At 33.0% G+C, this 12,953-nt stretch overlaps 1 protein-coding gene across 1 annotated transcript in view; it reads right to left on the bottom strand.

Moving 5' to 3' along the window:
- The window catches only part of LOC117330819 (synapsin-like), a 180,064-nt gene that overhangs the window by 23,221 nt on the left and 143,890 nt on the right, over positions 1-12,953 (bottom strand). Inside the window, exons 8-9 of the mRNA XM_033889330.1 lie at positions 9,033-9,095; positions 1,656-1,798 (exon numbers count right to left, since the gene is read on the bottom strand). Of these exons, the coding sequence (XP_033745221.1) occupies positions 1,656-1,798; positions 9,033-9,095 (206 nt within the window). The remainder of the gene's footprint in view (positions 1-1,655; positions 1,799-9,032; positions 9,096-12,953) is intronic.

Raw genomic sequence — 12,953 nt, 5'->3', positions numbered from 1 at the left:
CATACATTTGATCTGGTAAAAGGAACATTGAGTATCAATTGTATTACTGATTTACACAGGACCCCAAATAATCACATTTATGAGAAGGTGTGTCATCAATATTAGATACAGAAACTGCCATTAGCAAAAATAAAATCTAGCACAATGCTTTAAAGTGAAAAACACTGAGGTTAGTTTACCCCTAAAATATAACCTTTCAGCAATATTCATTGTGATTTAGTGGAAAGCTCAACTCCTAAGCTTCTAGTGCGAGATTACGGTTATAAACGTTGCTTCCTCCCTCCTCCCTCTCACATTCCTAGCAGCCGATTGCAGGATGTTTAAGATTATTTTTTTAATTTTTCAGGGGAAGTATTAGTCTTAATCCAGTTTGATTATGCCAAACAAAATCGTAGTTTTGATATCACTTACATGTTAGTCAGAGATACAAAATAAACATTTAAAAATAAGCAAAAAATTAAAGAGAAAAAAGGAAATAACTGCACATTGATATTATCTAAATTTCATAAAGCCAGTTGCAAAAATAAAATCGGCAAAAAATTTCACGTCAAAATTCACAATTTCTTGTGTGAAAAAAAAAGTTTAAATTATTAAGCAAATCTTATCATTATTTAAAAATGAAATCAAAATTTAAGTTATCAAATAAATTGATATACAGATAAACATCTATGAAATCATTTGTAAAATATGCTTTTTTGTTACTTTTGAAGTTTATGACTAACAATATCTGCAATATCCCCCCTCTAAAAATTAAGATAAGCAAGTGGAACATATTTTTTCCCCAATCTAAATTGTATGTTTTTCAAATTACGGAATAGGTCAGGATTTTAAACTTTTAAATGTTGAATATTTCACACAAGATATTAACATACAAGTATTACAATAAACACTGCTCCAGTGGTGCCTAGCATGATTAAAGTTTTTAAAAATATTTTCTTAAAAGATTTTAGAAAATGAGTTTCTCAGATAAATAAAAGCCTGAAGAATGAATGATATTGCTTATCTGTATTAAAATTTGGCAGTCTAGAGAGGAAAGGCACCACTGTACGAAAACCATTAAATACATATACACACACGACAACATTTAACACAACAAATATGAAAACAATTAAATCAAGACAAAGGAAAACAAAGGAAAGCAGGTAACAAAGGTAACACTTTAACAGAAATTTCACTTTACTGTTAAAAGAAATTAAATTTCAAACAATAAACAAATTTTTTTTTTTTTTTTAAAACAAAAAAAATGAAAAGCTGCATATATACAGCATAATTGATTGAATACATGTAGTGGCATTTCAAAATATATTTTTTCAAAGAAATAATAAATAAAAGAGGTACTAATAAATAAATGAACGTAATACATAAATAAATAATATTAAAGCTGTGAAAAACACATCTATAATCTAAAATTAAAAAAAATAATCAAAAGAATAGCTGTGCAAAAGAAACAAATAATTTTAAAGCTGTGAAAAACACATCTATAATCTAAAATGAAAAAAAAAAAAAAAAGAAAAAAAAATTCAAAAGAAAAGCTGTGCAACAGAAACAAATAATATTAAAGCTGTGAAAAACACATCTAAAATGATAATAATAATTTCAAAAGAACCACAGTGCAACAGAAACAATCAACTGGGAACAGAAAGTGTCAGACTTACATGTAAGCTTTGTAATTATTGCCTATCTTCTGAATATGTATGTCGTAGATTGTGTCGATGTACGATTCTGTTGTTGTGTAACAATTGCTCACAGCTACCACCCCTGCCATGTCTTGGAAGTCATAGTGATTGGATATCCTAACCTGTGATAAAGGTCAAAGGGTCAGACTCAGGGATAAGCAATGTCAAGGACACTATAGACAAAGGTCAATGGGTCAAGGTCAAACCATGGGGTCACGGTCAAACCATGATCCATTACGGAACCTATGTCAAGAAACTAGATGAAGGTCAAACCATGACTAAGGTTAAAAACCCTGACCTAGGTTGCCATAGTAACATCAATACAAGGATTCAGCCATTTTCAAACCCCAACTGTGTGAAAAAGTCAGCCTTCTGAAAGAAGCCACACAAACTAACACTACTGGATCACAGACATGGAGCCTCGAAGAAAGGTAATATAAAAATAGATTCTACGTTATAAATTCAAAATTATTAATTTTTGAAAAAAATAATTATATGAATGTTATACCACCTTCAATAAGTATATGCAGTTTAAAACTAACATTTCTTAATAATTTTTTTTTAAATGACTCTGGTGAAGTAATTATGAAAAAGACTCCAAATGCATGATCCAGTTTTTGCAGTGAAGTTCTCAACATTGACTCTAATCAAGCTACATTCATGCCCTTAAAGTTTGTTAATTAAATTAATCTAACTAAAATTTAAAAATAAAAAGACCCAAGCTCATGTATCCAAGGTATAGCAGACAATTTAATCAAGATTTCATCTTTCATTTATAGTTACGGGTTAACTTGTTTATAAAAGCGTTTCATTGACAGTGTCAACAAGTGTTTGACTTTCGGACATTAGAAATACTTTTTTGCATATAGATGTTGTTTCCTTTAAATATATACTTCAGCTCTATTTCTATATTCTATTTGTTCCAATTATACAGTTCTACTTTAATGCCGACATATCTTCAATAATTTCCCCTGAAGATCTGCTTTCTTTCTCACAAGTTTGCTTTATTATCCTAGCATGGGAATAACAACAAAATTGGTTTATACCGAAGACAAATGGTTTAAGTTCGCACAACTGTTGTTTGGAGTGTGGGCGATACTCTATAGGCACCGATGTTGAATTAAACCCTAGACAAAACAGTAGCTATATATAATAGCAATATTGTTATTACGTAACCAGGCTGTAGGCGAATTTCTACCAAATTATAAATGTATTTCAGAACTAAAATTTAAGTATTAGAATTGAAGCAAAAGTTCTGATGAATTATAGAAATTATTTTATGTGGTATAATGAAATTTAGAATTCTTCAAAAAATTAGTTTTTCAGTCAGCATCACGACCTAATCTACATGGTGATTTTGCTCTGAACAAAAACTAAACAGGTACAATACCAATATACAACAGGCTGTGTAAAGCATATGGCTGCATTCGATACTCATCTCCAAACACACACACACACACACAACACACACAACACACACGTACGTTCTTATAAAGAGAATTAAAGTCATGGCCACAAATACTGCCATCATTGTGTGGTACGGGCATCAAGAAGCCTCATCTGTGATCCTATCATTTAACTTCACATTCCCTTTGTTTAACCTTTGACCTCACTGTGACCTCGACATGACCTTACCGTTTGACATGTTACTATGACCTTGCCATTGCTAAATCTTTGACCCCTGTTGTGACCTTGGCATGGGGAAAACAATGCTCTCTAGTAACTGTGACCTCACTAACCTTAGCTTTAGCCTGTGGTGCCATATTAACTAATCTTCCCAGTTATGTGAAATCTACCTTTTCCCTATTTTCCAACTTTTGCTTTATTTCCTTACCTTTGAACTCCGATTCTGACCTTGAAATTTGAGGCAAGCATCCCTAGACACATTCCATTTTGATTTTACACTCAAAAAGCTATAAATAAACTTTTTTTTTTTTTTAAACTCTACAGGCCAGAAGCGGAGACAACTTATACCAATGTTTTTGATGTTTTACAATTCCTTTATATGTGATGTAATGGCGATGCCTTATAAGTGGTTGAATGTTATTAGATTTTCTAGTTTAAACAAGTTTTACAATGAAGACATCACAGATTTGACATTCATTTTGAATATTGACACTTTACACTAACCATGAGCCTGTGTCCTGACCTTGACCCTGAAGCATACCCTTGACCTTTGAACCTGATCTTGACATTGGGTCCTGACCTTAACTCTGTATCCTGACCTTGACCTTGGCCCCAGTGTATACTGACTTTACCCAGCAAACAGGCCTATTAGTTAAATTGAATTACCAAGATTTGATCTATTGAGTGAAAACCCACATACAGCTCTGTACTTGCTCACACACACAATAGTACTACATATAATGATTCAAACAAAATCAGACTTTTTTATGTAAGTGTATCTACAACTAAGTTTCAGGCTTGACTAGCACACACTGGCTGACAATATACATGCATTTGGGGGTTGAGGGTTGAACTCACATAAAAGCCCTATAATTATTCCCAATTTTCTGCAAATGCAGGTCGTATCTGCTATCTATGAAGGTCTCTGATGAAGCATACTGGCGGGTGAGTGATAATACTCCCGCTATTTCATGGAACAATTCATTACTGTCTACCTTTACCTGTGGTGATTACAAACAAAAGCAGCACAAAAAACACCATTCATATAAAATATTACCCAATCAACACCATTCATATAAAATATTACCCAATCAACACCATCATATCAAATATTACCCAATCAACACCATCATATCAAATATTACCCAATCAACACCATAATTCTTAAATAAAGCTGATTATAACTCATCCTAATAAGAAACTTGTATAAACTAAACCCCCACTAATACAGGAACTTGTATAAACTAAACCCCCACTAATAAAGAAACTTGTATAAACTAAACCCCCACTAATACAGAAACTTGTATAAACTGAACCCCCACTAATACAGAAACTTGTATAAACTAAACCCTCACTAATACAGAAACTTGTATCAACTAAACCCCCACTAATATAGAAACTTGTATAAACTAAACCCCCACTAATACAGAAACTTGTATAAACTAAACCCTCACTAATACAGAAACTTGTATAAACTAAACCCCCACTAATACAGAAACTTGTATAAACTGAACCCCCACTAATACAGAAACTTGTATAAACTAAACCCTCACTAATACAGAAACTTGTATCAACTAAACCCCCACTAATATAGAAACTTGTATAAACTAAACCCCCACTAATACAGAAACTTGTATAAACTAAACCCTCACTAATACAGAAACTTGTATCAACTAAACCCCCACTAATATAGAAACTTGTATAAACTAAACCCCCACTAATACAGAAACTTGTATAAACTAAACCCCCACTAATACAGAAACTTGTATAAACTAAACCCTCACTAATACAGAAACTTGTATAAACTAAACCCCCACTAATACAGAAACTTGTATAAACTAAACCCCCACTAATACAGGAACTTGTATAAACTAAACCCCCACTAATACAGAAACTTGTATAAAACTAAACCCCCACTAATACAGAAACTTGTATAAACTGAACCCCCACTAATACAGAAACTTGTATAAACTAAACCCTCACTAATACAGAAACTTGTATCAACTAAACCCCCACTAATATAGAAACTTGTATAAACTAAACCCCCACTAATACAGAAACTTGTATAAACTAAACCCCCACTAATACAGAAACTTGTATAAACTAAACCCTCACTAATACAGAAACTTGTATAAACTAAACCCCCACTAATACAGAAACTTGTATAAACTAAACCCCCACTAATACAGGAACTTGTATAAACTAAACCCCCACTAATACAGAAACTTGTATAAACTAAACCCCCACTAATACAGAAACTTGTATAAACTGAACCCCCACTAATACAGAAACTTGTATAAACTAAACCCCCACTAATACAGAAACTTGTATAAACTGAACCCCCACTAATACAGAAACTTGTATAAACTAAACCCTCACTAATACAGAAACTTGTATCAACTAAACCCCCACTAATATAGAAACTTGTATAAACTAAACCCCCACTAATACAGAAACTTGTATAAACTAAACCCTCACTAATACAGAAACTTGTATCAACTAAACCCCCACTAATATAGAAACTTGTATAAACTAAACCCCCACTAATACAGAAACTTGTATAAACTAAACCCCCACTAATACAGAAACTTGTATAAACTAAACCCTCACTAATACAGAAACTTGTATAAACTAAACCCCCACTAATACAGAAACTTGTATAAACTAAACCCCCACTAATACAGGAACTTGTATAAACTAAACCCCCACTAATACAGAAACTTGTATAAACTAAACCCCCACTAATACAGAAACTTGTATAAACTGAACCCCCACTAATACAGAAACTTGTATAAACTAAACCCCCACTAATACAGAAACTTGTATAAACTAAACCCCCACTAATACAGAAACTTGTATAAACTAAACCCCCACTAATACAGAAACTTGTATAAACTAAACCCTCACTAATACAGAAACTTGTATAAACTAAACCCCCACTAATACAGAAACTTGTATAAACTAAACCCCCACTAATACAGGAACTTGTATAAACTAAACCCCCACTAATACAGAAACTTGTATAAACTAAACCCCCACTAATACAGAAACTTGTATAAACTGAACCCCCACTAATACAGAAACTTGTATAAACTAAACCCCCACTAATACAGAAACTTGTATAAACTAAACCCCCACCAATACAGAAACTTGTATAAACTAAACCCCCACTAATACAGAAACTTGTATAAACTGAACCCCCACTAATACAGAAACTTGTATAAACTAAACCCCTACTAATACAGAAACTTGTATAAACTAAACTCCACTAATACAGAAACTTGTATAAACTAAACCCCCACTAATACAAAAATTTGTATAAACTGAACCCCCACTAATACAGAAACTTGTATAAACTAAACCCCCACTAATACAGAAACTTGTATAAACTAAACCCCCACTAATACAGAAACTTGTATAAACTAAACCCCCACTAATACAGAAACTTTTATAAACTAAACCACCACTAATACAGGAACTTGTATAAACTAAACTCCACTAATACTGGAACTTGTATAAACTAAACCCCCACTAATACAGAAACTTGTATAAACTGAACCCCCACTAATACAGAAACTTGTATAAACTAAACCCTCACTAATACAGAAACTTGTATAAACTAAACCCCCACTAATATAGAAACTTGTATAAACTAAACCCCCACTAATACAGGAACTTGTATCAACTAAACCCCCACTAATACAGAAACTTGTATAAACTAAACCTTCACTAATACAGAAACTTGTATAAACTAAACCCCCACTAATATAGAAACTTGTATAAACTAAACCCCCACTAATACAGGAACTTGTATAAACTAAACCCCCACTAATACAGAAACTTGTATAAACTGAACCCCCACTAATACAGAAACTTTTATAAACTAAACCCTCACTAATACAGAAACTTTTATAAACTAAACCCCCACTAATACAGGAACTTGTATAAACTAAACTCCACTAATACTGGAACTTTTATAAACTAAACCCTCACTAATACAGAAACTTGTATAAACTGAACCCCCACTAATACAGAAACTTGTATAAACTAAACTCCTACTAATACAGAAACTTGTATAAACTAAACCCCCACTAATATAGAAACTTGTATAAACTAAACCCCCACTAATACAGAAACTTGTATAAACTAAACCCCCACTAATATAGAAACTTGTATAAACTAAACCCCCACTAATACAGGAACTTGTATAAACTAAACCCCCACTAATACAGAAACTTGTATAAACTGAACCCCCACTAATACAGAAACTTTTATAAACTAAACCCTCACTAATACAGAAACTTTTATAAACTAAACCACCACTAATACAGGAACTTGTATAAACTAAACTCCACTAATACTGGAACTTGTATAAACTAAACCCCCACTAATACAGGAACTTGTATAAACTAAACCCCCACTAATATAGAAACTTGTATAAACTAAACCCCACTAATACAGAAACTTGTATAAACTAAACTCCACCAATACAGGAACTTGTATAAACTGAACCCCCACTAATACAGAAACTTGTATAAACTAAACCCCCACTAATACAGAAACTTTTATAAACTAAACCCCCACTAATACAGAAACTTTTATAAACTAAACCACCACTAATACAGGAACTTGTATAAACTAAACTCCACTAATACAGGAACTTGTATAAACTAAACCCCCACTAATACAGGAACTTGTATAAACTAAACCCCCACTAATATAGAAACTTGTATAAACTAAACCCCACTAATACAGAAACTTGTATAAACTAAACCCCCACTAATACAGAAACTTGTATAAACTAAACTCCACCAATACAGGAACTTGTATAAACTGAACCCCCACTAATACAGAAACTTGTATAAACTAAACCCCCACTAATACAGAAACTTGTATAAACTAAACCCCCACTAATACAGAAACTTGTATAAACTAAACCCCCACTAATATAGAAACTTGTATAAACTGAACCCCCACTAATACAGGAACTTGTATAAACTGAACCCCCACTAATACAGAAACTTGTATAAACTAAACCCCCACTAATATAGAAACTTGTATAAACTAAACTCCTACTAATACAGAAACTTGTATAAACTAAACCCCCACTAATATAGAAACTTGTATAAACTAAACTCCTACTAATACAGAAACTTGTATAAACTAAACCCCCACTAATACAGGAACTTGTATAAACTGAACCCCCATTCATACAGAAACTTGTATAAACTAAACCCCCACTAATACAGAAACTTGTATAAACTGAACCCCCATTCATACAGAAACTTGTATAAACTAAACCCCCACTTATACAGAAACTTGTATAAACTAAACCCCCACTAATATAGAAACTTGCATAAACAGACCCATCACTTACACAGAAACTTGTATAAACTAAACTGACAGTATATCTTTGTAGTAATCTTAGACATTTCACATCAAAGAACGCCCGCTATACAAAATTACCATCAGTTTAAACTAATTAAATACTAACCGTCTCAAAACACGAGTCAAGGAAGTCATGGAATAGCACAATCAGAAAAATTAATTTGAAAAAAATTACATGATTTAACTAAAATCATTTGAGTTTAAAAGATTTCACTTAATTCTTATGCATGTGAACATATGTATATTATTTTTATTGAATAAAGCATTTCTTTTAGAATATATAAAGAAGAAGACTTTGGACAAATAAACATGTAAAATTTGTTTGAGGTGAAGTGTACTTACTTTTCCAACCCCTGAGTGAGCGTGACCTAATTTTACAACCACAGGAAATTTCGGAGTCAGCACCTGCAACAAAATGATTGATGTCTCAGTTACATTTTCACAGAAATTAAAGTTTGAGGAATTTGTATTTCAAGTTTAAAAAAAAAAAAAAATCAAAGAAATGAAACACTCAAAATAATGACAATGATAGTATCAGCAAATGTAATGAAATGTGATTTGTTTGTAGGTAAATATATAAGTAAAAATGTTTTGTATCTAGCGATTCAACACAAAAGGAAAAGCAAGCCTCATGTCTGCCAACTTTAGAATTTTCTCCCTCAGGTTGAAACCCAGTCTCCACCCTAAAGGAAATCTATCAATCTCCTTCTAATGACACAATGTTGTTTGATTTCATAACATTTGAATATATTTCAAAAGAAATGCATCTGAACTTTCAAAAATATATCTGCTTCATTGTGGTTAGTCTTTTTGATGTTTTGACCACTAGGTGGGGTAATCAGGATATGTACAATATTTATAATTATTGGTCGTTCAGGAATATCATGATATGCCTAGATGGAGAGACACCATACCAATTAATATCTTGTACCATCATCCATATGAAACTGAAATTCTATCATCAAATATCAAATGTTTGTAATAAGGTCACATTGTGAGAGCATTTTGATTTAGACAGTGACCTAAAACAATAGTCCTTGACCTCTATCTGGATTGATCACATGACCTAAGGTAACTGTCCAAGATCTCAATTAGGACAGACTTACAGCAACCTTAAATATTAGTGTCCTTGACCTAAATCTGGATTGATCATGTGACCTCTGTCTGTTCTTGTGGTACATTAACAGCAGTTTACAACAAGTTATTTGATGTCAATTTCACTACATCTGATGTAAATATCACTACATCTGATGTCACTATCACTACTACTGATGTCAAAATCATTACTGCTGATGTCAATATCACTATTTCTGATGTCAATATCACTACATCTGATGTCAACATCACCATATCTGATGTCAATATCACTACATCTGATGTCAATATCACATCTAATGTCAATATCACCACATCTGATATCAATATCACTACATCTAAAGTCAATATCACCACATCTGATGTCAATATCCCTACATCGGATGTCAATATCACCACATCTGATGTCAATATCCTGACTTCTGATGTCAATATTACTACATCTGATGTCAATATTCACACATCTGATGTAAATATCACTACATCTGATGTCAATATGTCTACATCTGATGTCAATATCCCTATATCTGATGTCAATATCACTACATCTGATGTCAATATCACCACATCTGATATCAATATCACTATATCTGATATCAATATCCCTATATCTGATATCAATATCCCTATATCTGATATCAATATCACTACATCTGATGTCAATATCACTACATCTGATGTCAATATCACTACATCTGATGTCAATATCACCACATCTGATGTCAATATCACTACATCTGATGTCAATATCACATCTAATGTCAATATCACCACATCTGATGTCAATATCACCACATCTGATGTCAATATCACTACTACTGATGTCAATATCACTATATCTGATATCAATATCCCTACATCTGATGTCAATATCACTACATCTGATGTCAATATCACCACATCTGATGTCAATATCACTACTACTGATGTCAATATCACCACATCTGATGTCAATATCACATCTAATGTCAATATCACCACATCTGATGTCAATATCACCACATCTGATGTCAATATCACCACATCTGATGTCAATATCATCACATCTGATGTCAATATCACTACATCTGATGTCAATATCACTACATCTGATGTCAATATCACCACATCTGATGTCAATATCACCACATCTGATGTCAATATCACCACATCTAATGTCAATATCACTACATCTGATGTCAATATGTCTACATCTGATGTCAATATCACATCTAATGTCAATATCACCACATCTGATATCAATATCCCTACATGTGATGTCAATATCACTACATCTGATGTCAATATCCCTACATCTGATGTCAATATCAACACATCTGATGTCAATATCACTACATCTGATGTCAATATCACCACATCTGATGTCAATATCAACACATCTGATGTCAATATCACTACATCTGATGTCAATATCACCACATCTGATGTCAATATCACCACATCTGATGTCAATATCACTACATCTGATGTCAATATCACCACATCTGATGTCAATATCACTATATCTGATATCAATATCCCTACATCTGATGTCAATATCACTACATCTGATGTCAATATCACTACATCTGATGTCAATATCACTACATCTGATATCAATATCACTACATCTGATGTCAATATCACTACATCTGATGTCAATATGTCTACATCTGATGTCAATATCACTACATCTGATGTCAATATCACTACATCTGATGTCAATATCCCTACATCTGATGTCAATATCAACACATCTGATGTCAATATCACTACATCTGATGTCAATATCACTACATCTGATGTCAATATCACTACATCTGATGTCAATATCACCACATCTGATGTCAATATCACCATATCTGATATCAATATCCCTACATCTGATGTCAATATCACATCTGATATCAATATCCCTACATCTGATGTCAATATCACCACATCTGATATCAATATCCCTATATCTGATGTCAATATCCCCACATCTGACGTCAATATCATCACATCTGATGTCAATATCACTACTGCTGATGTCAATATCACCACACCTGATGTCAATATCACCACACCTGATGTCAATATCACCACATCTCATATCAATATCACTACATCTGATATCAATATCCCTATATCTGATGTCAATATCCATACATCTGATATCAATATCCCTATATCTGATGTCAATATAACCACATCTGATATCAATATCCCTATATCTGATGTCAATATAACCACATCTGATGTCAATATCAGCACACCTGATGTCAATATCACCACATCTGATGTCAATATCACTTCATATGATGTCAATATCACATCTGATGTCAGAATCATTACATCTGATGTCAATATCACTACATCTGATGTCAATATCACTACATCTGATGTCAATATCACTACATCTGATGTCAATATCACTACACCTGATGTCAATATCACTACATCTGATGTCAATATCCCTATATCTGATGTCAATATCACTACATCTGATGTCAATTTCACTACACCTGATGTCAATATCACTACACCTGATGTCAATATCACTACACCTGATGTCAATATCACTACATCTGATGTCAATATCACTACTACTGATGTCAATATCACTATATCTGATGTCAATATCACTACATCTGATGTCAATATCACCACATCTGATGTCAATATATCTACATCTGATACGGGGTGTATCAACATACGACAGTTTCTACCAATATTGATACCAGCACAGTTGCATGATGTCAATATCATGACAGCTCCGAGGTGCTGTCCACATTTTTGTGTACCAGAGAACCTTCTGATCAGCTGATACAGACCAGGATTAAGGCTAACACTGCCCCTCCTCCTCTACTTTAGCAGTGCATATATGTGGGAGTGTCTTGGTTTTACCACCCAAATTCCTGGGCAGGACTGAAGTAATCATAATCCCAAGAATACTACACATGACTAACCACTATTAGGGGTTGTATTTATTCATCTTTTTCATTCTCATCATATTTTTTACCCTTGTAAATCCACCAGCAAATCTATGACAACAATACAGCTATTTATATCCATCAGTCATTCTAAACCTGTAAAGTCTGTATGTCCTTCTCTCACTCTTAAAACATGTACCCGTTCATCTCCTGTCCACAGTTCTACAACCAAATCCTTCTGGTGCATCTGCCTGTTCCTCAGTACAAGTCAATT

Source organism: Pecten maximus, chromosome 7 (genome assembly GCF_902652985.1).
Source record: "Pecten maximus chromosome 7, xPecMax1.1, whole genome shotgun sequence".
Lineage (NCBI taxonomy): Eukaryota > Metazoa > Mollusca > Bivalvia > Pectinida > Pectinidae > Pecten > Pecten maximus.
The sequence above is the reverse complement of the archived record's forward strand: the minus strand, read 5'-3'. Positions and strand labels throughout refer to the sequence as shown.